General features: G+C 41.1%; 1 protein-coding gene and 1 pseudogene across 1 annotated transcript; both read left to right on the top strand.

Annotated features, from left to right (window-relative positions):
- Positions 1–12,347: 12,347 nt before the first annotated feature.
- Positions 12,348–16,788, top strand: LOC109397830 (BTB/POZ domain-containing protein 3-like). The gene is made up of 2 exons (XM_062843175.1): positions 12,348–12,560; positions 15,561–16,788. Exon 2 carries the CDS (start codon positions 15,572–15,574, stop codon positions 16,700–16,702), a length of 1,131 nt encoding a protein of 376 aa, XP_062699159.1. The 5' UTR covers positions 12,348–12,560; positions 15,561–15,571; the 3' UTR covers positions 16,703–16,788.
- Positions 14,192–15,531, top strand: LOC115255656 (uncharacterized; annotated as a pseudogene).
- Positions 16,789–22,761: the final 5,973 nt, after the last annotated feature.

Genomic DNA, 22,761 nt, shown 5'->3' with positions numbered 1-22,761 from the left:
TCTCCGAAGGAATTCCAGGAGGAATCTCCTGGAAAAATTGCTGAGATAATTCTGAGAGAATTCCTTTTAAATTTTTTTATGAAAATCTTGAAGAAATACATAGGAAAAATATTTGAGGAATTTCTGGAGAAATTCATGGGGAATTCCTTGAAGGAATTACTGCGAGAATTCTGTTTTTAAACCTGGTGAAATTCCTGGAAGACACTCGAGGAATTTTTGAAGAACTTCTGAGGAAATTCTTGGAGAAATTCCTAGGAAATGTTGTGGAGAAATTCATGAAGAAATTTGTAAAGAATTTCTGAAATAATTCCTAAAGGATTTCCTGAATGAATCCCCGGTAAAAAATGTGGTGGAATTCTTGTGGAAATTTCTCGGGTAATTTAAGGAAAATTTCTGGAGAAGTTTGTGAATAAATTTCTATGGGAAATTCCCGAATCTATGTGGAATTTCTGGGGAAATTTATGGAGTATTTCCTGGATAAATTTCCTAAAGAGTTCCTGGGAAACATATGAAGAAATTCTTGGAGGAAAATTGGGGAAACTTATGAAGAAAATCCTTGGAAAATTTCTGGTGGAGTTCTTGGAACAAAATCCTAGAGCAATCATGAGGAAATTGATGAAACATTTTTTGTCAAAATTCGTGGAGGAATTCCTGGGAAAATTACTGAGAGTATTCCATCTGAAATTCCTAATGGAAATCCTGGAGGAAATCGTACAGTGATTACTGAAAAAATGACTGAAGAAATTTCATGGAAAATTCCTCAAAGAATTTCAGTGAAAATTTCTGAAAGAAATCTTGGGAAAATTTCAGGCACATTTTTAGAAATAAATCCGGTGGAAATTTCTGAATGATTCTCTCTATTTAGACGTTCTTGTGGGGATTTTTGGGGAAATCTTTGACTATTTTCTTAGGAAATTTCTGAAAATTCGTGTAGGAATCTCGGAAGAACTCTTCTGGAAATATTCCCAAAGAAATCCCTGCAAAATTTCTTACATGTATTTTTGAAAAACTTTCTGAAAGAATTCCTGGGAAATCTCAGAGAGAATTTCTTTTGAAATTCCCAATAGAAATCATGAGGAAATTGCTGCGGAAATTTTTGACGAAATTGTTGAAGAAATTCTTGGAGTAAGTTTTTGTGAAAATTCCAAGGGAAATTATCAGAGGATCTCCTGAATAAATTTTCGTGAAACAAAAATAATAAAATTCCTTTGGGTATTCAGGAAGAGATCCCTAAGAAATTTATGAAAGAGTTTATAAGGTTATTTCTTGAAGAATTCTTGAGGGCATTTCCTATTAGAAATCCTTGGGAAATCTTTGAAGAAATGTTGAAGGGATTCCTGGGAAATTTCCGGCAGAATTCCTAAAAAAAATATTTGGAAGAGCTTCTGGGTAATTTTTTGAAAGAAACCCTGGAGAAATTCCTGGAGGAATCTGTGGAGAATTCTTGAAGGTATTTCTGGGAAAATTCCTAGAGGAATCCCTGGAAAATTTCCTGGAGGAATTACTTCAAAACTTCCGGATATAATTCCTGGGTAAAATCAGAAAGAATTCGTTTTCAAACTAATGATGGAAATTTCTGTGAATTTTTTTAGACGAATAACGGAGAAAATTTTTGAGTTTCTGGGAATATTACTGAAGCAATTTTTGGGGAAATTGCTAGAGAAGTTCCTGGAGATATTTTTTGAAGATATTTTGAGGAAATTCCTGTAAAAACACCTGGACACATTTTCTAATGGATATCCAGGCGAAATGACTGCAGGAATCTTTGAAGAATACTTGAAGTCATTCCTCAAAACTAAGGACTTCCACAAAAAATTCCTGCATGAATCCAAGAAGAAACCCCTGAAGAGTTCCTAGAGAAATCCTAGATATATTTTCTGGAGGAATAATAAATGAAACATCATGGAGGAATATTACCGTTTTAATTTGAAATTCTTGGAGAAATGGCAGAAGCAATTTAGTATACAAATCCTTAATTGAAACCCCTGGAGGAAAAAAAAATGTTGAAGGAATCCCGAGAGAATTGTCTCGACAAATTTCAGAAGAATCATTGGATTGCATATAATATACAAGGAAAGATTCCCAATAAAACTTCTCGAATAACACTTTGATAAAACCAGAATTTCTTTAGAATATCATTACCGGCACAATACTGGGTCAAATTAAAAAAATGAATCGTGTGCAGCTCTGCCGAGCTAAACCATCATTGGTTCACCAAGCTGCGGCCCTTCAACTTTCGAGTAAACTGTGTGTCTGCGGTGGGCAAGCAACTTTTCCAGCACACAGCGAAACGCTTTGCAGCCGCTGTTGTAGAAATCGCCTACCCAACGGGAAAGATTTACCACGGCGCGGAACTATTCTCAAAAACCTGATGCGGCTGGGGCGATTTACAAAAGTCGCGGACACTGCAGATCTGTGATGCTTTTTTCATTTGGTTTGTTGATCTTCTGTTTGACGTTTCCCTACATAGCATGCGAGTCAGTTTACTCCCGTACGCAGCCAGTTCTTGTAAATCCGAGATTTATTTTTAGTGCGCCGAAATCGGCGTACTAAAGATAAATCTCGGATTAAAATCAAGGATAATACCGTTTGATGCTTAAGAAAATCGAGGATAATACGAGATTGGCGTCTAAGACGCTGTGGAGCTTACCGCCATTAGTGCGACGATTTCGGCGCACTAAAAATAAATCTCGAATTTACAAGAACTGGCTGCGTGTGGAACTAAATTGGCACGCCTGCTACGCAATCATGTTGGGAAAACGTCAGAGCATAATAATCAAAACAAACGGAGGAACAAACTGCAGTTTTTGGGGCGGGAGTGAAGCTGAAGTTAATTTTTAACCGCAAAAATGCATTTTCCTAGGCAAGACTGGTGCAACTATGATAATTTACGAAGGCAATCCAAATGGACTCGTGGCAATGTTGGAATGTTACTGCATTACACGATCTTTTGCCGCTTGAATTGGCGGAGCAACGGAACAAAACTTGTGTATAACCTAGTCTTGAAACATCGACATGGAGACCTCCATCTGTGGCTTGCCGGATGGGCATTTGCTTCTTATTCTTCTTGGCGTAACGTACCCACTGCATTGGGACAAAGCTTGCATCTAGTAAAAGTTCAACCAAGAATCAGGGGTTATTTTTCGGGATGCTTCCAGTATTTCTATGAATTTCCCTCCTGTTTCTTTTCAAAGGTACTTCCAGAAATACCTTCTAGGATTTCCGCAGGAATTTCTACGGAGGTTCTTCCAGGAATTCCCTCAAAAACTCCAGAAATTTTCTCATGGTTTACTCCAAGAACACCTGCGGGAATTTCGTCGTAGATTAAAACAAGATATTTTTACGGATTCTCCGGGATTCCTGCAGCAATTCTTCCACGAATTGCTTCAGCGATGCGTCCAGGAATTTCATCGCGCATGCTCCAAGAGATTTTCCCACAGGGTTTTGTTTTCGTTTGTTTTTTTTGATCTGCAGGTATCGTCGAGGATTCTTCGTAGTATTACCACAGAGAACAGACGTCTATCTTTGCATTCATCCTTGTGTAAAACTTTGTAACGGTCGTATCAGAGTATGTGGTTATGCTCCCGTTGCGTGGCGCTAGCGTCTCATCACTTACATTGTTATGTTGTCATTTTTGTTTCCAGTGCTCGCCGGTTTTGGCCGTTTGGCGCTCGTGTCGCTTTGTGGGCTAGTGTATTTTAACGATGAACACTGCCATCGTGGGGTCAAATCGACTTTATATGTGGGGCAGTCTCCGTTGGTGGCGTTGAGGTACATTTAAATCCTTTACACACGATTTCGACGTATTTTTGTTCGAGCTTAAATGTCTGTTCTCTGTGGTTATATTTCCATGAAACTACAATAATGTTTAATGTTTATTTGAGGGCTTCACCTTTTATGTTTGTTATTCCATCCCTGAGATATACGTGATTTTGTCCGTCCGGATTCTAAGTGGACAATGCCTTACACCTAAAAAAAATAAACCTTTTATCTGCCTGCGTATTCCCACCGCATGGATAGTGCTGAGGTATGAATTTGAACAATCGTGACTGATCGTTCCCCAGTATTTAGTCCCCTGTAAATAGTATTTCACGATGTGCTTTAAATCGTTATTAACAAATAAAAATGTCCACCCAAATGGCACCCGGCATTCGAAAGATATACTATTCTAGTATCTTCTCTGAAAATTTGAAAATGTTTCATCGAAGGAAACTAATGTTTTTTGTGATTTGAAGATTTTGAGCCATTTCTATAGGATTTTCTTATATGAGTTTATTATGTACGCACGGTGTGCCTGATACAACTATATCCAAATAAAAATGTATTCCAAACTAACACCGGGCATTCGAAAAATATACTATTCTAGTATCTCCTCCGAAAATTTGAAAATGTTTTATCGAGGGAAACTAAAGTTTTTATTCTTTGAAGATTTTCCTCTATTTTCATAAAATTAGCTCATATATGGCAATAATGTCATACGGTGCTCTTCATATCATAAACAAATAAAAATACTGCTCAACAAAATTTAAAAAAAAACTTCGTATTATGAGATGAGAAAAAAACAGGGTTTTGGAACCCTAGAAGTGTCATAGTGAAAAAATTTTCGAAAAATATTGGAACGGGACTTCACAGTTCAAGGCCGAAGTTTGAGTTGAGAACTTGGGGTGTTCAATTGATATACGCATTAGAGTTTCTAGGGTCCGAAACCCCAATTATTTTTTGTTTCTCATCCCATAACGCGAACTAGTGTTGAACGGTGTCATGAGTTTCACAAATTCCAAAAGTACAATAAATATTCAAGAGACTTCTCTGACAATTTGGCAACATTTCATTGACAGAAATGTCAATTACACAGCTAATCGCCTTCGGAAATTGTTACCGAAATCTCAACCGCTGAGCGTTCGGTAATGTGTTTTTAACGAAATTCTGTAAAAAAATACCAAATTTCGGTAAAATGTTATCGTTTAGCTGTCAAACTCTAATGAATTCCGGTAAAAGTTGCTACTTTAACCGTTTTTTTCCTGTAAAGCAAACTTAATGGTTGAGACTTCGGTAAAACATCACCGAAGTCGGTGTTTTTTTAACTGTGTACCGCAGTTTGAGAATCTAAATAATATTTCATAGTTCTACCTGCTACTCGAATACAAATAAAAATGTGGCACGCCGTGAGCGTTACATAAACTTTCTAAGAGTTTGGCACCGATTTTTGTTTTTATGCAAGTTATTAATATGTTGGTATCTTGTCGGTTTTGAGAATTTGAGAACGTTTCATGGTGTAACGAGAGTTAAAGTGCCCAAGCTTTTGGTATTGCTAGGAAGCTTTGTAAATCGTTGGTATAATGTTTAAGTAAGATATCGAAGCTTTTAAAGCAAACCTAAATGCTAATCGTTTTACCAGCCAGCTTGTACATATATGTCATGTTACTAACGTGTCTTCCGTGAATCTAGAAATTTTAAATTTGAATGATCATCAGTAACAACAATTTTAAGCTTTGATTTCAATTTCATTGGAGATATTCATACTATCGCTTTATCTATGAAACCCTACTGAGTTTTGTAACAGTATCGCAAAAAATGTGATGTAACAAGCTTGGTGGTCTAGTGGCTACCGCTTCTGATTCATATGCAGAAGGTCCTGGGTTCAATCCCTGGCTCGTCACTTTCCTCCTTCTTTGTATCTTTCTATCTACTTTCTCTCTCTCTCTCTCTCTCTCCTTCATATACATCTCATGTATATTCGTATGTTCGTAGCGATCGCTAGAACCAGAAACGGATTGAAAAAAAGCCGTTTCCCTTCCTTCCAACTTTCGTCATAGCACAGTGACAATCTATCATATAACGCCTCCTTTAAGTTATGCAACCAAGCGGACTGTGCCGCTTCACAGTAATCTTCACACAATCTATCGCTTTACGCCTGTCACCCTTGCACCAATTAGACCTGTGCGCCGCCGCGCCACGCCGCCGCGCCACGCCGCCGCCGCCGACACTTTTTGTCTCACGCCGACGCCGACCGAGGTATCGGCGGCGCGCCATACGGCGCTGTTTGTCACGCCGCCGATTTTCATTTTTCACGCCGGTGATCAGTGCACGAACAAAATTAAGTCAATTTAAAATTGAGATAAAAAAATCTCACGTTCACTATCATAAAAGTTTGATTACAATAACTGATTTCTCAACTCTTAGAACACACATTCACATCTCTCCAGAAGTTTTTTCTTCCAGAAGGATTCAGTGATGCCTCCAGGAGATCCTCCTAGGATTCCTCCAGAAAATTCTACAGAGATGCCTCCAGGATGATTTTTTTAGAAGAATTCTCAGGAAGATCTCGACAGAAGTAACCTCAGAAATACATTTAGAGAAGTCAGAGATTAGTCTGAGAGTTCCTTCATGGATTCCTTCAGAAGTTCCTTCAGGAGTTCCTACAGGAGTTTCTTTGGGAACTAGTCCAGTAGTTTCCACAGAGATTCCTCCAGGAGATCCTTCAGAAATTCCTGGAATTTGTTCAAGAATCCCTCCTGAAATTTCTTCGGAGATTCCTCTTGTAAATACTTCGGGATGCCTAGAGATTTTTTTTTCAAAGATTCTTTCAGGAGTTCTTTTAAGGATTGCTCCACAAGTTCCTTCGGTGATCTCTCAGGGATCTCCCTCATAGCTCCAGGAGGATTCAGGGATGCCTCCAGTTGTTTACTAGGAATTATTTCAGAAGTTCCCTAAGCTAATTCAACGGGAGTTCGTTCATGTATCCATCCAGAAGTCCCTTTAAAGATTTTTTAGGAGGATTCATAAATGTCACCTGGGGATCCATCAAGATTCCCGTGAGAAGTTTCTTCATAAGTTCCTGCAGGAGGTTTTTAGAAATTAGTCTAGGAGTTCCTGACGGGATTCCTTTTGCAGTAAATATCAACAGGAGTTCTTTCCAGAAATTCCAGATTTCTCCAGGAGTTTCAGGGATTCTTGCAGATGTTTCTTCAGAGATCCCTCCTGGATTTCTTCAGGGATTCCTACAGAAGTTCCTTCAGAGAATCTTATACGAAGATCCAAGGACATCTCCAGGGGAATTCAGGGATTACCCCAGAAGTTTATTCAGGGATTCATGTATAAGAGTTCCTTCCAATATTACTTCAGGATTCCTTAGGGGATTTCGCGAGAAGTTCCATTAGTAAATCTTCCAGGGATCGCTCTTAGGGTTCCTTCAGATTGTAGGTTGAGATTGAGATTTTTCCAGGAAGACTCACGGATGCCTCTAGGAATTACATCAGAGATTTCTCCAGAAGCTCAATCAGAAATTCCTACAGGAGTTACCTTAGGGAATCTTGTAGGAGTTTCTTCATTAATTCCCTTAGGGTTATAACTACACAGCAAACAATTTCTTGTGATATCACATCATTTTCGCTGCACATCAGTCGCGTCGTAAAAGTGATGTAAACAATTACATCATTTTCATGCAACAAATAAGCCGCCGCAGCTTGAGAGTGGGTCTAGCAATCGCTAGAACCGGATCTATAGATGAATCATATATAAGTAAAATATTGGCATGGATTCGTACACTGATCCGTTGATTGTGAGGCATATCTTTTAACTCTCAGCTATTTCACCGAGATAGAAGGAAGGTGATAAATATGATACTGTTTCTAGATATCTGCTGGAATGGATTTGTTGATACTTTCCGGTGCCAACCAGGGTGTGCATGGTGAGTGTGATAATTGTTGAGAAACGATGTAACCGAGTGAAATTACGTTTGAAAATGAATACATCACCAGAAATTACGCGCCTGGATATTACAAAATTATTTGCTGTGTAGGCATATCTCCAGGATATTCTTGAGGGATCTTTCATGGAGTTTCCACAAGAATCCTTCAAGGATTTCCTTCTTTAGAGGAATTCCTTAGAGAATACCTCCTGTAAATCCTTCCCTCTACCCGGAAAGATTCGCTGAAAATCCTTCGAAGATTCCGCCTGGAAATCCTTTGGATATTTCTACCAGAATACTTTCAAGCATTCTCCTGAAATCCCTGCAAGGATTTCTCCTGCAATTTTTTCGGAGATTCCTCCTGGACTTCCTTCAGTGGTACCCCTGGACTTCCTTCGAGGATTCCACCTGGCCTTTTTTCTGGAATTCATTCGGGGATTCCTCTTGGAATTCCTCCGGAAATTCTTCCTAAATTTTCCTTCGGGGTTTCCTCCTAGACTTCCTTCGTGGATTCCTCCGGCAATTCTTTGGGAGATTTCTTCTAATATTCCGTAAATTTTCTTTGGTGATTCCTCTTAAAATTCCTTCGGAGATTCCACCTGGATTTCTGATGGAGTTCCTCCTGAAATTTCTTCGGGGTTTCTTCCTGGAATTTCTTTGATGGTTACTCTTAGAATCCCTTCGGAGATTCCTTCTGGATTGGTTCAGGTATTCCTCATGGAATTCCTTCAGGAGCCTTTCTGAAATTCCTTAGGGGTTTTCTTCTGGAATTGCTTCATTGATTTCTCCTAGAATTCCTTCGGGGATTCCTCCAGAAAATGCTTCGAGTATTCCGCTTGGAAATGCTTCGAAAATTCCTCCCAGATTTTCTGCAGGCGCTCCTCCTGCGATTTCTGCAGGGATTTCTCCTGTATTTTCTTCGGGGATTTCTCCTAGAATTCCTTCAGGAATTCTTTCAGGGATTCCTTCGGGTATTCCTGCTTCAGGGATTTCTCCTGCGCTTCCCTCGGGGACTCCTACTGAAATTCCTTCAGGGATTCCTCCTGGATTTCATTCGAAGATTCCTCCTTAAAACCCTTCGGGGATTCTTCCTAGAATTTCTTCGAGGATTTCTTCTGGAATTCTTTTGGGAATTCCTCCGGAACTTTCTTCGAGGATTCCTTTTGAAATTTCTTCGGGAATTCCTCCTAATATTCTGTCGGGGATTCCTCCTGAAACTTCTACGAGAGCTTCTCTTAGAATTTCTTCGGAGATTCTTCCTAGAATTATTTCGGTTTTCCCCTTGGAATTCCTGCGGGAACTCCTCCTAGAATTATATCAGGGGTTTCTCATTGAATTCCTATGAGGGTTCCTACGAGTATTCCACCTGGATATATTTCGATGATTCCTCGTAGAAATACTTTGAGGATTTCTTCTCGATTTTTTTAAAATCTGATTTTTCTTTGGGGATACCTCCTGGATTTCCTTCATTAAAACCTTCTGGGATTTTTCGGGGATTTCTCTTGATATTCCGTTGTGGATTCCTCCGGGGTTTCCTTCTGGAATTACTCCAGGATTCCTTCTGGAATTCTTTTGGTATTTCCTTCTTTAATTTCTTCAGTGATTTCTCCTAAAATTCCTTCGGAAATTTTTCCTGGTATTTGTCGATTCTTCCTTCTTGAATGTCTTTGGAGATTCCTTCTGGACTTCCTATGGGGATTCTTCTTAGAATTCCTCCGGGGTTCCACTTTGAAGAATCCGTTTGTAATTCCTCCCGGAATTCCTTCGGAGGTGCCCTCTTGGATTCATGTAAGGATTTCTCCTGTAATTTCTTCGGGGATTCCCTCGAGGGTTCCTCGTAAAATTCATTGCAAGGTTTCCTCCTGGAATGCCTTCGGTGATTCTTCTCAAAATTCCATCGAGAAGTTCTCCTGAAATTCTGTCGGGGATTTCTCTTGGAATTTCTTTGGAGATTCTTCCTATAGTAATTTCGGGGATTCCTCTTAAAATTCCTTCAGGGGTTTCTCTTGAGGGGTTCTTCCTTCGAGGATTCTTCTTAAAATTCCTTAGGAATTCCCTCTTGGGATTCCTTTGGTGATTTCTCTTTGAATTTCTTCGAAGATTCCTCCTGGAATTCTTTCGGGGATCCTGAGTCGGAAATTCCTCTTAGTATTCTCTCAAGAATTTCTCCTGGAATTCCTTCTCGCTATTTTTCGTTGATTCCTCCTAGAAATCCACTGGGGATTCCTCTCGAATTTCTTTTGAAATTCCCGCTGGGATTCCGTAGGAGAATACTCTTGGAATTCCTTTGGAAATACTTGCTGTAATTCCCTTGGGATTCCTGCTTGAATTAATTTGGGGAATCTTCCTGGATTTCCTTCTGAAGTTCCTCGAATACTTCAATCAGGGATTTGTTCAGAATTTTCTGCAGGAATCTCTCAAAGAGCCACATATTCCTGCAGAAGATTCTTCAGGGTTTCAAACAGCAATTTCTGCAGAGATTAGTTCAGAATTTTCTTCATGGATTGCTTCAGGAGTTTCTTTCAGGCTCCTCCTAGGATTCCTTAGTGTGAATAGTGTGACCTTATTATCAAGTTTGATTGCTTCTGATGGTTCTGAGGCAACCAAACAAAATAAATTTGGATACCGGTAATGTTTCAATATTCCTTTCCAATTATAAATATTTGTTATCCATAACCACGAAACAGCCGCGAGTACTACGGCTCCCCAAACTATTAATATTATGGCTGTTGACAATTTGAAAAATGTAAACAACGTAAAAACAAAAATGTATTATACATTTTATTTAATTATTTCGGCTCTGTTATGTCCATGTTGCGCCCGAGCCTTCCAAACAAACGAATAAGTAAAAAAAAGTGTCTCAGTAGGTCTAATGGCAGTGATGGACCCGAACAGAAATAAAAAAAGGTATTCATTCTAATGTAATAGTTAATGTCATCAATAATGGTAATGTTCTTTGCTTTGCCTAGGTTGAAATATGGTCAAATTTTGATCACGCCGATTCACGCCGCCGCCGCCGCCGCCGAAAGCTGCCACCGGCGTGACGCCGATGGCGCCGCCGCCGCCGGCCAAAAATGGCACTCACGCCGCCGCCGAGCAAAATATAGTCGGCGCACAGGTCTAGCACCAATGCATGATCCATGTGCAAAAAATAAACATTTCCCACCAACACACCAACATCCGCATGACCTTGTGCAGGCGCAGAGGATTCAACGGCCTGATGTGGGCAAGCGATTGCAATCATCACTTCCCTCCCCTTTCCCATTGACCTGCAACCTGACGCAGCAGGCGCTATTGTCGCCTAAAAAATACAAGACCACCAACGCTCACACACTGAAGATGCCTGTTAGTCCCAAGCAGCTATCTCATTGGTTCCTTGTGTGAGTGTAGCTGATCTGGCGATACTGGAGTTGCAACTGCGGGCGGTCAATCAAGCTCAAGCTCAAGTATCGCAAAAATGTGATGTATAATCGAAGTTTTAGATGAGTTACAAAATATATATATATGCATTATTACACGGAATGATTAACACGAGAAATTGAAATAATATTCTATGCCAGATTCTATGAAATTACAGTCCCGATTCGTTCGTTGGCAGCTCGTTAGATGGGCTGTCTCGATGGTTGGATGTTCGCTGGTTGGGGCAAAACCCAACTAAAAAGCACTGTCAATGTCAAAACGAGTTTGACGTCTGACCGCCGTCGCATCGCAGCTCTTATATACAGAACGTTTGTGCAAGTATGTGAGTGTTTCGTGACGTATTTCTCGTCACTTGCGTGTGTCTAGAGCATTTTGATCGGTTGTCAGTTGCCCCAACGAACGAACACGATTCGCTAATCGGGGCGCAGTCGTGACCCAACGAGCAAATCCTCACTGTACTACATTTTCAATATACTTTATCATATCTTATATTTTCAATCCACTGTAATTTGCGATCGTTTCAAAGAAATGTTGTCAAATTTTAGAGAAGTTGTTTGAATACTGTATCTTTGGAATGGTGTTTGTGAAACTTATTAATATTTGTTCATGATTTGAAGAGACAATGAAACATCCTATGACAATATTGCCATATATGAGCTAAATTCATGAAAATAGAGGAAAATCTTCAGAAACAGTAAAAACTTTGGTTTCCCTCGATAAAACATTTTCAAATTTTCGGAATAGTATATCTTTCAAATGCCGGGTGCCATTTGGGTGGACATTTTTATTTGTTTATAACGGTTTTTGGCACACCGTGATTTACCTACGGTTTGGCAACACTTTCGCAGTAAACTGCAATCAATTGAGATAGAAACAATTGATCTGCAAAACAGCACTTGTTGGCAGTAGTCCGCGTGAAAATTCCTTTTGATAGCAGCACATTTGTGTAGTGCACACATGTATATGATGAATGAAAGGTAAATAATTTAAAAATTATTGAAATGTTTTGAGAGTGTACACAAAGGCCACACATTGATTCAAATATTTCGAGAGTGCATGTGAAGTGTCACGCCTTGCTTTTGAGCTTTTCGGAAATAAAGCAAAGCTTTCTTGCTTTCGAACTACGAAAAGGCGGGATCAGAACAAACGTGTTAATGTATGCGTGCAACATCTGAATTCTTGCATTTGATGGCATAGATGATGACTGTGTTGAGTGAAAACGTTAGAAGAAACGAATAGACATCACGAATACGCACCGTTCTGTGCGAGTGTTGGTGCTTCTGATTCCGATGGGAGTATTCGACTTTCTAGGCGAATGGACGTACAGTCCTTCATTGCAGACTTTCTTGAGATTGCATCGGTTACCACAATTTCTGCAACAGGTCATGTTAATAGGTGACGTTCGTATCTTCCAATAAAAGTGCACCAAATGAGCTGGGAAAGATCTCAGGTAAGAATCCAACCAATCGTGAAAACAGACAAACCGCCATAGGGCACTGCATTGTTATGATTTTATATGGGATTTTGTCGTTTCTTGGCCTTGTTGTTTACAGAATTACTGTAAGAGTGAAAGAGAAGGAGAGAATTTCATGCAGTGCCCTATAGGGAACTGCATGAAATTCTCCCCTTCTTTTTTACTCTTACAGAAATTTTGTAAACAACAAGGCCAAGAAACGTCAAAATCCCATACAAAATCAAAACAGTGCAGTGCCCTATTGCTTTGATGTCATTTGATTTTGGTTTGCGAATGACTACTTTGATTTGTGATGGGTTTTTCGTTTTGCTGCCATCTAGGGGCGGGACAGCTCCTAATACGTCTGCTAATACTCGCTAATAAATATTAGATACCTAATCTTCAACCAAAATAGAAACGAATTATTTGTATTTGAATGTTATTTTTCCAGAAGTACATGCGGATTTCCATACCTTCCCAAGATTGGCATAGTTTTGGTATATAGGGTAACCAATATAATTTGGACCCCCATATATTTTGGACCCCCTGAGTCGTATTATCACAAATTTCACAGATTTAATGAAGAGATGGCAATCATTTTTAGAATCATTCGCTAAATTAGATTGCTCTGCACGGGCAGCAATCACTTCCGTACTGGAAATAGCATTATTTGCCTTGAAATTCATTTTTATCAATCTCGTCATGAAGAAACTTGCAGATGTAAACAAAAACGTTTATCATTCTAGCGCATTGAATTCGCAAAGTTCGTCTAATCAGCCTATATCAATCAAGTAATTAGGATGTGCATATCCAGCATATTCAAGTGGCAGATTGGCAGAAAATAGTTATAAACGGGTTTAAACACCGGGTGTCCAAAATACATACTTAAGAGGCTCCAAAATACATTGGGGTGTCCAAAACAGGGAAAACTGGTGCTTCAAAAATAAGATATTTTCATCAAATTTCAGCCAGAAATGACCTTGTGGGTATTCTTAACGGACAGTGGAGGCTTTAACGATCATACGAACATCATCATAATGTGTAACACCCTCTGAATATGTATGTTTTTGACATAAATTCAAACTCCAAATATTGCAAACCAAAGAAAGCCACCAACTTCGCTAGAGTACAACGGTAGCTTGACGAGCGATCGGAAGAAATTTCTCGTTAATAATGAGTTCATGGCCGATGTGGTGTTCCTAGTGGGCGAGAAAAAGGAACGAATCCATGCTCACAAGCTGTTTCTGATCGCGAGTTCGGAGTACTTTTACGCCATGTTCAATAGCAACTTCAAAGAATCCAGCGAGATCGTACTGGACGACATCGAACCGAAGATATTCCTGGAAATTGTACGGTTCGTGTACTGCGGCAAGGTCGACTTGACCTTCCAGAATATCCACGAAATATATTATGTTTCCAGTTCAAAACCGAATAAGCGACATTTTTTCTTTTACTTCCGCTGCTTTTGCCTTGCGTTAAACACTATGTCGGAAGTGGGGCGCTGTATAGAGTACCAGGTGTACAATACAGCGCCCCACTTCCGACATTATGTTTAACGCAAGGCAAAAGCAGCGGAAGTAAAAGAAAAAATGTCGCTAATTCGGTTTTAAATTGGAAACATAATACAACCACTCGAGGAAGTATATGCTGATGGAACTGTTGGACATGGCTTCCAACTTCCTGGAGAAGAGCATCGACCCGGAGAACGTGCTGAAGATCTTCACGCAAAACCGGTTCTACGGATTTCAGTTTGTGGACGAGAAGTGTTTGAGGCTGATCAGAACGAACCCTCTGTTCTGCTTCAATCACGTAGACTTTTCTTTAATCGATCGTGAGTCTCTTCTCTGTGCTAAATTCTTGACGATCAGCTCATGGGGGCGTTGGATATCTGGGAAGAAGGGCAAGAAGAGGAGAATGTGGGCGAGTTGAAGGCGATCGTCAAAACCACCAAACGATCGTACTATTGCAACAAGCTACGACAGTTTGGACCTTCTTTAGGATCCGAGGCGAATGTCAATTTGTACGGGATTGGGGTATTTCTCAAGTCCACGGTAAAAGTTATCACGATCGAAATGAAAATCTTGAAGAGCGATCTCAAGATCGGGTGTGATCTGTCATTTTCGACAACTTCGTGACCGTAGATGTTGCGAATCTCTTCTTCGAAGAGATTATCCTCAAACCGCGTCGTCGGTACAAGATCGTACTGAACATAACGCCGGCCGTGGAGCCTTTTACAATCCAAAACCCGAAGATCCATCACGTTCGCATCAAAATGTCGATCGCAAACGTCATCTACGGACGCTGTGATAGTACGTACTGTGCAATCGCTCACATGCACTGTACTGCCGTGAATCACAAGTCAGTCCCATCTGCATTTTTGGCAAAATTGAGTTAATACCCGTCCGTTTTTGACCTATCTTCCAATGATCTATCAGCTACGTGAATAAAAATATATAATTTGTTCAGTAAAATCGAAAAACAACACCAAGTCAGATTGTCCCATAATGAAAAGTCATCGCAAGTCAGTCCCATCACGAACTTTTGTACCTTCCAATGCAAAATTGATCAATGTTTTTGTTACTTTTAAATTTTCTTCAGTTACTTCTTTACGTTTGAAACAATTTGTGAAAGTTTCACGATGATCGCAGAAGTTTTCAAGTCTCGGCAATTTTTTGAAGTTTTTCATATTAATCGAATTTTAAAACTTCAGGGTCCTTTTTCTCAATGCCTACTTTTTACACATGGGACTGACTTGCGATTCACGGCAGTGTAGGGAACAGAAAATCTCCAGTAAAGCGACGAGGATCATCGGCGATCACCCGAGTTAGTTAATGGTTATGTAGACTCCTAATTGAACTAGATGAAATTATCTTCGTTGAAAGCGATTTTAGACTATGTAGGCATGTACTTGGTAGCGTTCGAAATGTTCAAATAAATCAAGATTGGCAAACTCTCGGATCGTTGTGTTTTAATTAATCAATATTTTGTAATTTTCAGCTTTCATCAACATGAACTCATCGAATCTGATGGATATTTCACAATCGGTTGATGTTGATTTTGATATTCCCTTCGCGAAGCGCCAGGAGAGTCTCATCAACAACCGGTTCCAATCAGATGTAACGTTTTTGGTAGGTGAAAAGCGCCAACCGATCTACGCCCATAAGCTTCTGCTGATCATTTCGTCGGAACACTTCAACGGCATGTTCAACGGGAAGGAGTCCAATTCGGAGGAAATCGAGGTCAACGACGTGGAACCGGACATCTTCTTGGAGATCTTACGATACATCTACTGTAGAAAGGTCCATCTGACGGTCCAGAACGTCCTGGAGATCTTTGTGCACGCACAGAAGTACATGCTGGACGAACTACGGCAGCAAAGTATTGGCTTCTTTGAGAAAAACGTCGCTTCCGATAACGTTCTAAAGCTTTTTGCCCAGAATCGATTGTACGAGTTCTCGATCGTCAACGAGAAGTGCTTGTCGTTGATTCTGAAGAATCCGCTGCTGTTCTTCAAACATGAGGACTTTTACGCGCTAGATCGCAAGTCGTTGGACATCATCTTTTCGAGCAAAAAGTTCAACTGTTCGGACACGCAGCTGCTTCAGGCCTTGCGCGATTGGAATAAGGTTAACGAGAGCGAGTGTGTGAGTGATCTGCAAACGATGATCAACACGAAGCGTGTACGGAACTGCTCCAAATTGCGCTTTTTCGGCAGCCTGTCGTACGGTACACATACAGATTTTGAGTTCTCGTTAAATCGTTCGCATAAAATGACACTATATGGGATTGGGGTGTTTGTTGGTTCAAATGCGGAAATGATTACGATCGAGGTAAAAATTAGGGACAATTCGAAGACTCTGGCATCGCATCAATTCGAGTTAGAAAACAAAGACCGCTCAACGGTGGATGTGGCAAAATTGTTTTTCGAAGAGTTGAAGCTGCTCCCGTCTGAAAAGTACACGATCACGATCGGTTTTAACCCGAGTGAGAAGAGATATACAATCAGCAATCCTGCAAGCGCCCATAAGACAGTTAGCTTACAAATATTCAATCAAAATGGCAATAATACCTACGGCAACAGTTATACTAGCACCACAGGAAGCGTCATATCGCATTTTTACTATGATGTTTATCGGTAACGAGCTTGAGCCTCAAGGCTGGGCCACCGAAGATTCGATCAGCAGAGGGCTGAGTCGAAATAAATAAACGTACGGCATTTGATAAATCTAGACTTAGTTTGGTGTACAATATCACAATATCATTTTCTTGTCCTTTGAAGCCGGAATTTTTCCAAGCGTTATTATGGAGATTTTTCTACGTTTTTCTGTAGCTTTGGTAGTCAATAGCATCGAAACGGTTGAATATTATGCAGAATATTTCTTCAAGATATCCTAGGTCATCCAAAGTATTCTTGAGTTTATTTCATTATACAAAGCAACGTTTAGTGTTTATTAAGGTATTCTCCCTTAGTGTATACGGGTCCGACGTTTCGGTCCGTTTGGGGCCTCCTTCTGGGAATCGAAATGTCGGACAAGATAAAATTGCAGTATTTTTATTTTTGCCAAGACTGTAAAGCCACCTTCCTAAAATAAACATTCAACAGTCCCAAGCCCATGATATCCCAAAAATATATAACAACGCTTATTGTTCCTCTAACTACTTTTGTAAGTACAGTGGATCATGTAACACTACTTCACGTAGTGGCAAAAGCTATAATCACAAGTGTAGACCTGAAGCTATGATCTCCGGAGTAGTGATGTTGATTTGAAATATCTCAAAACTATCTTGAAATGACTCATGATATGCCAGGGGGATTACTGATTACAATTTATAGTTCATTGTGAGAATAAATGTTGTTACTATCAAGAGCTGAGCTTCAGGATAGTTTGGATGACCCTCAATATCCTAAAGGTTCATAATAATATATAGTAAACTTCAGGTTGGTCCAGTCACCTCGAATTATTATGAAACGTTACTCAGTATGTCTTTAGCTGATGTTACAAGAGTAGACCTAAAGTTCTGAACTCAAAGATAGTTTGGCTGACCCGGAACATTCCCATAGTGATTTTTTTGTTTATATTAACGTGTATTTTAACTTAAACGCTAATTCTACACTTATTCCCATAGTGTCTCAAAAAATACATTAGAGACTTCAACAGCTTTACGGATCTCGGCAGATTTTGCTATGCTATTATTTATGGTGCAAACACATATTTTTTCTTGTAGATTTGAAAGACTTCATTATAGAACAGTTTGGACGCACCTGAGTGTCCCAAAGGTTTATAATATAAAAAGTAAACTTAAGATTGGTCAACGTTACTCAGTATAGCAGATATGACTATTGTTACGAGTGTAGACCTGATGTCCTAAACTCCAAAGTAGTTTGGCTGACCTGGAATATCCCTGTAGTGTCTATAAATGACATTTGAGATTTAAAAAGCTTCGCGTATCCCAGCAGATTATACTATGCAATATACTATTATTTATGGCGAAAACATATAAAGTTATTCTTGTAGATTTGAAAGACTTCATTATATAACAATTTGGTCGACCCTGAATGTCCCAAAGGTTTATAATAAGCTAGTAGACTTCAGATTGCTCCAGTAACTACGGTTAATTATGCAGCGTTACTCAGTATAATCGAAATGAAAACAGTTACGAGTGTAGACCTGAAGTTCTGAACTCCAAAGTAGTTTAGCAGACCTGGAATATCCCTGTAATGCTTCTAAATGAGATTTGAGGTTTCAAGAGCTTCGCGAATTCCAGCAGATTTTGCAATACTATTATTTATGGCGAAAACACATAAAGTTATTCTTATAGATTTGAAGGACATCATTATAGGACAGTTTGGACGAACCTGAATGTCCAAAAGGTTTATAATTAAAAAAGTGGACTTGAGATTAGTTCAGTAACCACGGATAAATATGCAACGTTACTCAGTATAGCATGGCTGTTGTTACGTGTGTAGACCTGATGTACTGAACTCCAAAGTAGTTTGACTGACCTGGAATATCCCTATAGTATCTCTAAATGACATTTTAGTTATCAAAAATTTCGCGGATCCCAGCAGATTATTCAGTACTATTATTTATTGCGAAAATAAATTAAGTTTTTTTTTGTAGATTTGAAGGACTTAATTTAAGAACAGTTTGGACGACCCTGAATGTCCCAAAGGTTTATAATGAGCTAGTAGATTTCAGATTGCTCCAGTAACTGCGGTTGATTATGCAGCGTTACTCAGTATAACAGATATGCCTACTGATACGAGTGTAGACCTGAAGTTCTGAACTCCAAGGTTGTTTGGCTGACCAGTAGGTTATGTATTATTTGAGGCGAAAATGCATAAATGTATTCTTGTTGATTTTAAGGACTTCACTATCTGTAGTGGGAGTAAAATGAACATGTCTTTGAATAATTCTTTAAACGTGTAGTTTCAACTGAACTTCTTACTGCAGTGGTGTCATGATATGCGATTTCATTAAATCGAGTTTGCACAAAATTTTGGAATTTGATAATATTGAACCAATTTTTTGGTAGCAAGAGGTACATATTTAATTCCGCCCTCTTTTGCTCATCCTTTGACAGATACGCGTATTTCGACTACCACTCTGGATAACGTATCTGTCAAAGGATAAGCAAAAGAGGGCGGGATCGTCTTACTTTATCAGCCTTTGGGGGTAGTCGCATTCTTTAAGCGCTCCATAATTAATTATTATTTTTTATTCGCAAACGTCGCGCGCGTTCGGTAAAATGCAGCGTATTGTAGAAGTGCGCAACATCAGCGACCACCGCTACCTTTACTGTTTTGTTTTGAAAGTTTTCCCGCGGCTTGTATTGGAGGACAGCGGCTCCAAGAAAACCACATTTAAAAACCGGCATTGACACCCGCAAGGTGCTCCATCAACAGCAGCAGCTCATTGAATCAATAAGTGCTCAAACGTACTCCAATCTTCGGGTAGCTGCCTGATCAGAAAAAATCTGAACAAATGGATTATCACCGGTAGGAAGTTGTTCAAAAATTACGTCCAAGATTTGGGGGAGGGGGGGATCTAGAAAAGTGTGACAGTACGTGTATTAGGTATAGGAAAATAGCGTGGCAGAGGGGGAGAGGGGGTTCTAAAAATCCCGAAAAACGATGGACGTAATAAATGATTTCATTTCATTTATTTAGTTCACATCAAATTCATGATAATACTGAATCAACAATTTGCCGCCATAATACCTCCACCTGGTCCGCCCATCGTGCTCTCTGCGCTCCACGCCTTCTTGTACCAACCGGATGGTTAGCAAACACCAACTTTGCAGGGTTGTTGTCCGGCATTCTTGCAACATGCCCTGCCCACCGTATCCTTCCAGCTTTGGCCACTTTCTGGATACTGTGTTCGCCGTAAAGTGCAGCGAGCTCGTGGTTCATCCTTCTCCGCCACACACCGTTCTCCTGTACGCCGCCGAAGATCGTCCTTAGCACCCGTCGCTCAAAAACTCCGAGTGCTTGCAGGTCCTCCTCGAGCATCGTCCATGTCTCGTGTCCGTAGAGAACCACCGGTCTTATTAATGTCTTGTACATGGTACATTTGGTACGGGGGTGAATCTTTTTTGACCGCAGTTTCTTCTGGAGCCCATAGTAGGCACGACTTCCACTGATGATGCGCCTTCGTATTTCACGGCTCACGTTATTGTCAGCCGTTAGCAAGGAACCGAGGTAGACGAATTCTTCTACCACCTCGAAAGTATCCCCGTCTATCGTAACATTGCTGCCAAGGCTTGTCCTGTCTCGCTCAGTCCCACCTACCAGCATGTACTTTGTCTTAGCCGCATTCACCACCAGTCCGACCTTTGCTGCTTCACGTTTCAGGCGGGTGTACTGTTCTGCCACCGTTCCAAATGTTCTAGCAATAATATCCATGTCATCCGCAAAACATACAAATTGGCTGGATTTCGTGAAGATCGTACCCCGGCTGTTGAGCCCGGCTCGTCGCATAACACCTTCCAGGGCGATGTTGAATAGTAGGCAGGAAAGTCCATCACCTTGTCGTAGTCCCCGTCGAGATTTAAATGAACTGGATAGCTCACCCGAAATCTTTACACTGTTCTGCACACCGTCCATCGTTGCTCTTATCAGTCTTGTCAGCTTCCCGGGAAAGCTGTGGTCGTCCATAATTTTCCATAGCTCTGTGCGGTCGATACTGTCATATGCCGCTTTGAAGTCGATGAACAGGTGATGCGTTGGGACCTGGTATTCACGGCATTTCTGGAGGATTTGCCGTACGGTGAAGATCTGGTCCGTTGTCGACCGGCCGTCGATGAAACCGGCTTGGTAACTTCCCACAAACTCATTTACTTTAGGTGAAAGACGACGGAAGATGATCTGGGATAGCACTTTGTAGGCGGCATTCAAAACGGTGATCGCTCGAAAGTTCTCACACATTAACTTGTCGCCTTTCTTGTGGATGGGACAGATTATCCCTTCCTTCCACTCCTCCGGTAGCTGTTCAGTTTCCCAGATCTTGACTAGTAACTGGTGCAGACAGGTGGCCAACTTTTCCGGGCCCATGTTGATGAGTTCTTTTGCGATACCGTCCTTACCAGCCGCTTTGTTGTTTTTGAGCTGGTGGATGGCATCTTTAACTTCCCTCAGCGTGGGGGTTGGTTCGTTCCCTTCCTTATCCCTGCATATTTCGGCTTGCGGCACGTAGCCTTTGCGGGATGCGTTGAGGTTCTGGTAGAACTTGCGTGTTTCCTGTGAACGGCACAGCAGTTCCATTTCCTCGCACTCCGCTTCTTCCAGGCAGCGCTTTTTCTCCCGGAAGAGACGGGTCTGCTGCTTCCGCTTCTGTCTGTATCGCTCCACATTCTGTGGGGTTCCATGCTGCAGCATTACCGCCCGCGCTGCATCCTTCTCCTCCAGAACCGCTCTGCACTCCTCGTCGAACCAATCGTTTCGTCGACTCCGTTCTACGTACCCGATAGTGCTCTCGGCTGCGTTGTTGATGGCTGCTTTTATTGTACTCCAGCAGTCCTCTAGAGGGGCCACATCGAGCACACCCTCGTCCGGCAACGCTGCCTCGAGATTCTGCGCGTATGCGGTGGCGACATCCGGTTGCTTCAGTCGCTCTAGATCGTACCGGGGCGGCCGCCGGTAATGTACGTTGTTAATAACGGAGAGTTTTGGGCGCAGTTTAACCATCACCAGGTAGTGATCGGAGTCGATATTAGCGCCACGATAGGTCCTGACGTCGATAATGTCGGAGAAGTGCCGTCCATCAATCAGAACGTGGTCGATTTGCGATTCCGTTTGTTGTGGTGATCTCCAGGTGTAACGATACGGGAGGCTGTGCTGGAAGAAGGTGCTACGAATGGCGATGTTCTTGGAGGCGGCGAAATCGATGAGGCGTAGGCCATTTTCGTTCGTCAGCTGGTGGGCGCTTAACTTTCCAATCGTCGGTCTGAAATCCTCCTCCTGGCCTACCTGAGCGTTGAGATCCCCTATGATGATCTTGACGTCGTGGTTTGGGCAGCGGTCGTACTCGCGTTCGAGCTGCGCGTAAAATGCGTCTTTGTCATCATCAGTGCTTCCGGAGTAAGGGCTGTGCACGTTTATTATGCTAATGTTGAAGAATCGGCCCTTGATCCTTAACCTGCACATTCTTTCGTCGATCGGCCACCAACCGATCACGCGCCTCTGCATGTCGCCCATCACTATAAAAGCTGTTCCCAGCTCACGTGTGTTGCCGCAACTCTGGTAGATGGTATGATTACCTCTAAACGTTCGCACCATAGATCCTGTCCAACACACCTCCTGCAGCGCTACGATTCCGAACCCGCGGTCCTTCAGTATATCGGCGAGTATGCGGGTGCTCCCGATGAAGTTGAGAGATCTGCAGTTCCACGTACCGAGCTTCCAATCGCAAGTCCCTTTTCGTCGCTGTGGTCGTCGCCATTATTCACTGTCCGTATTACGGACGACAAAACACAATTGCTTCTTCTTTGAAACCCAGAAAGCGCAGATTCTGAATTCATATGCAACATAAACGAGGAGGAATGTTAAAAAAGTTGGAAAAAGATTTTGTCCAGACTCGAACCATGGACACCAGGAGTATTATCTACTCACCTTACATACTACACCAAAAGCTCTTTGAGAGAAGTGATGCCCAACACATCATAAAAGCTACTGAAGTTAATTGTCACTTTATTGCAC

Source organism: Aedes albopictus, chromosome 1 (genome assembly GCF_035046485.1).
Source record: "Aedes albopictus strain Foshan chromosome 1, AalbF5, whole genome shotgun sequence".
In the NCBI taxonomy this organism is placed as follows: Eukaryota; Metazoa; Arthropoda; class Insecta; order Diptera; family Culicidae; genus Aedes; species Aedes albopictus.
This window is presented reverse-complemented; position numbering and strand designations above follow the sequence as displayed.

Excerpts from the sequence above, each read along its gene's own strand:
- LOC109397830 (XM_062843175.1), top strand. The coding sequence starts at position 15,572 with ATGAACTCATCGAATCTGATGGATATTTCACAATCGGTTGATGTTGAT.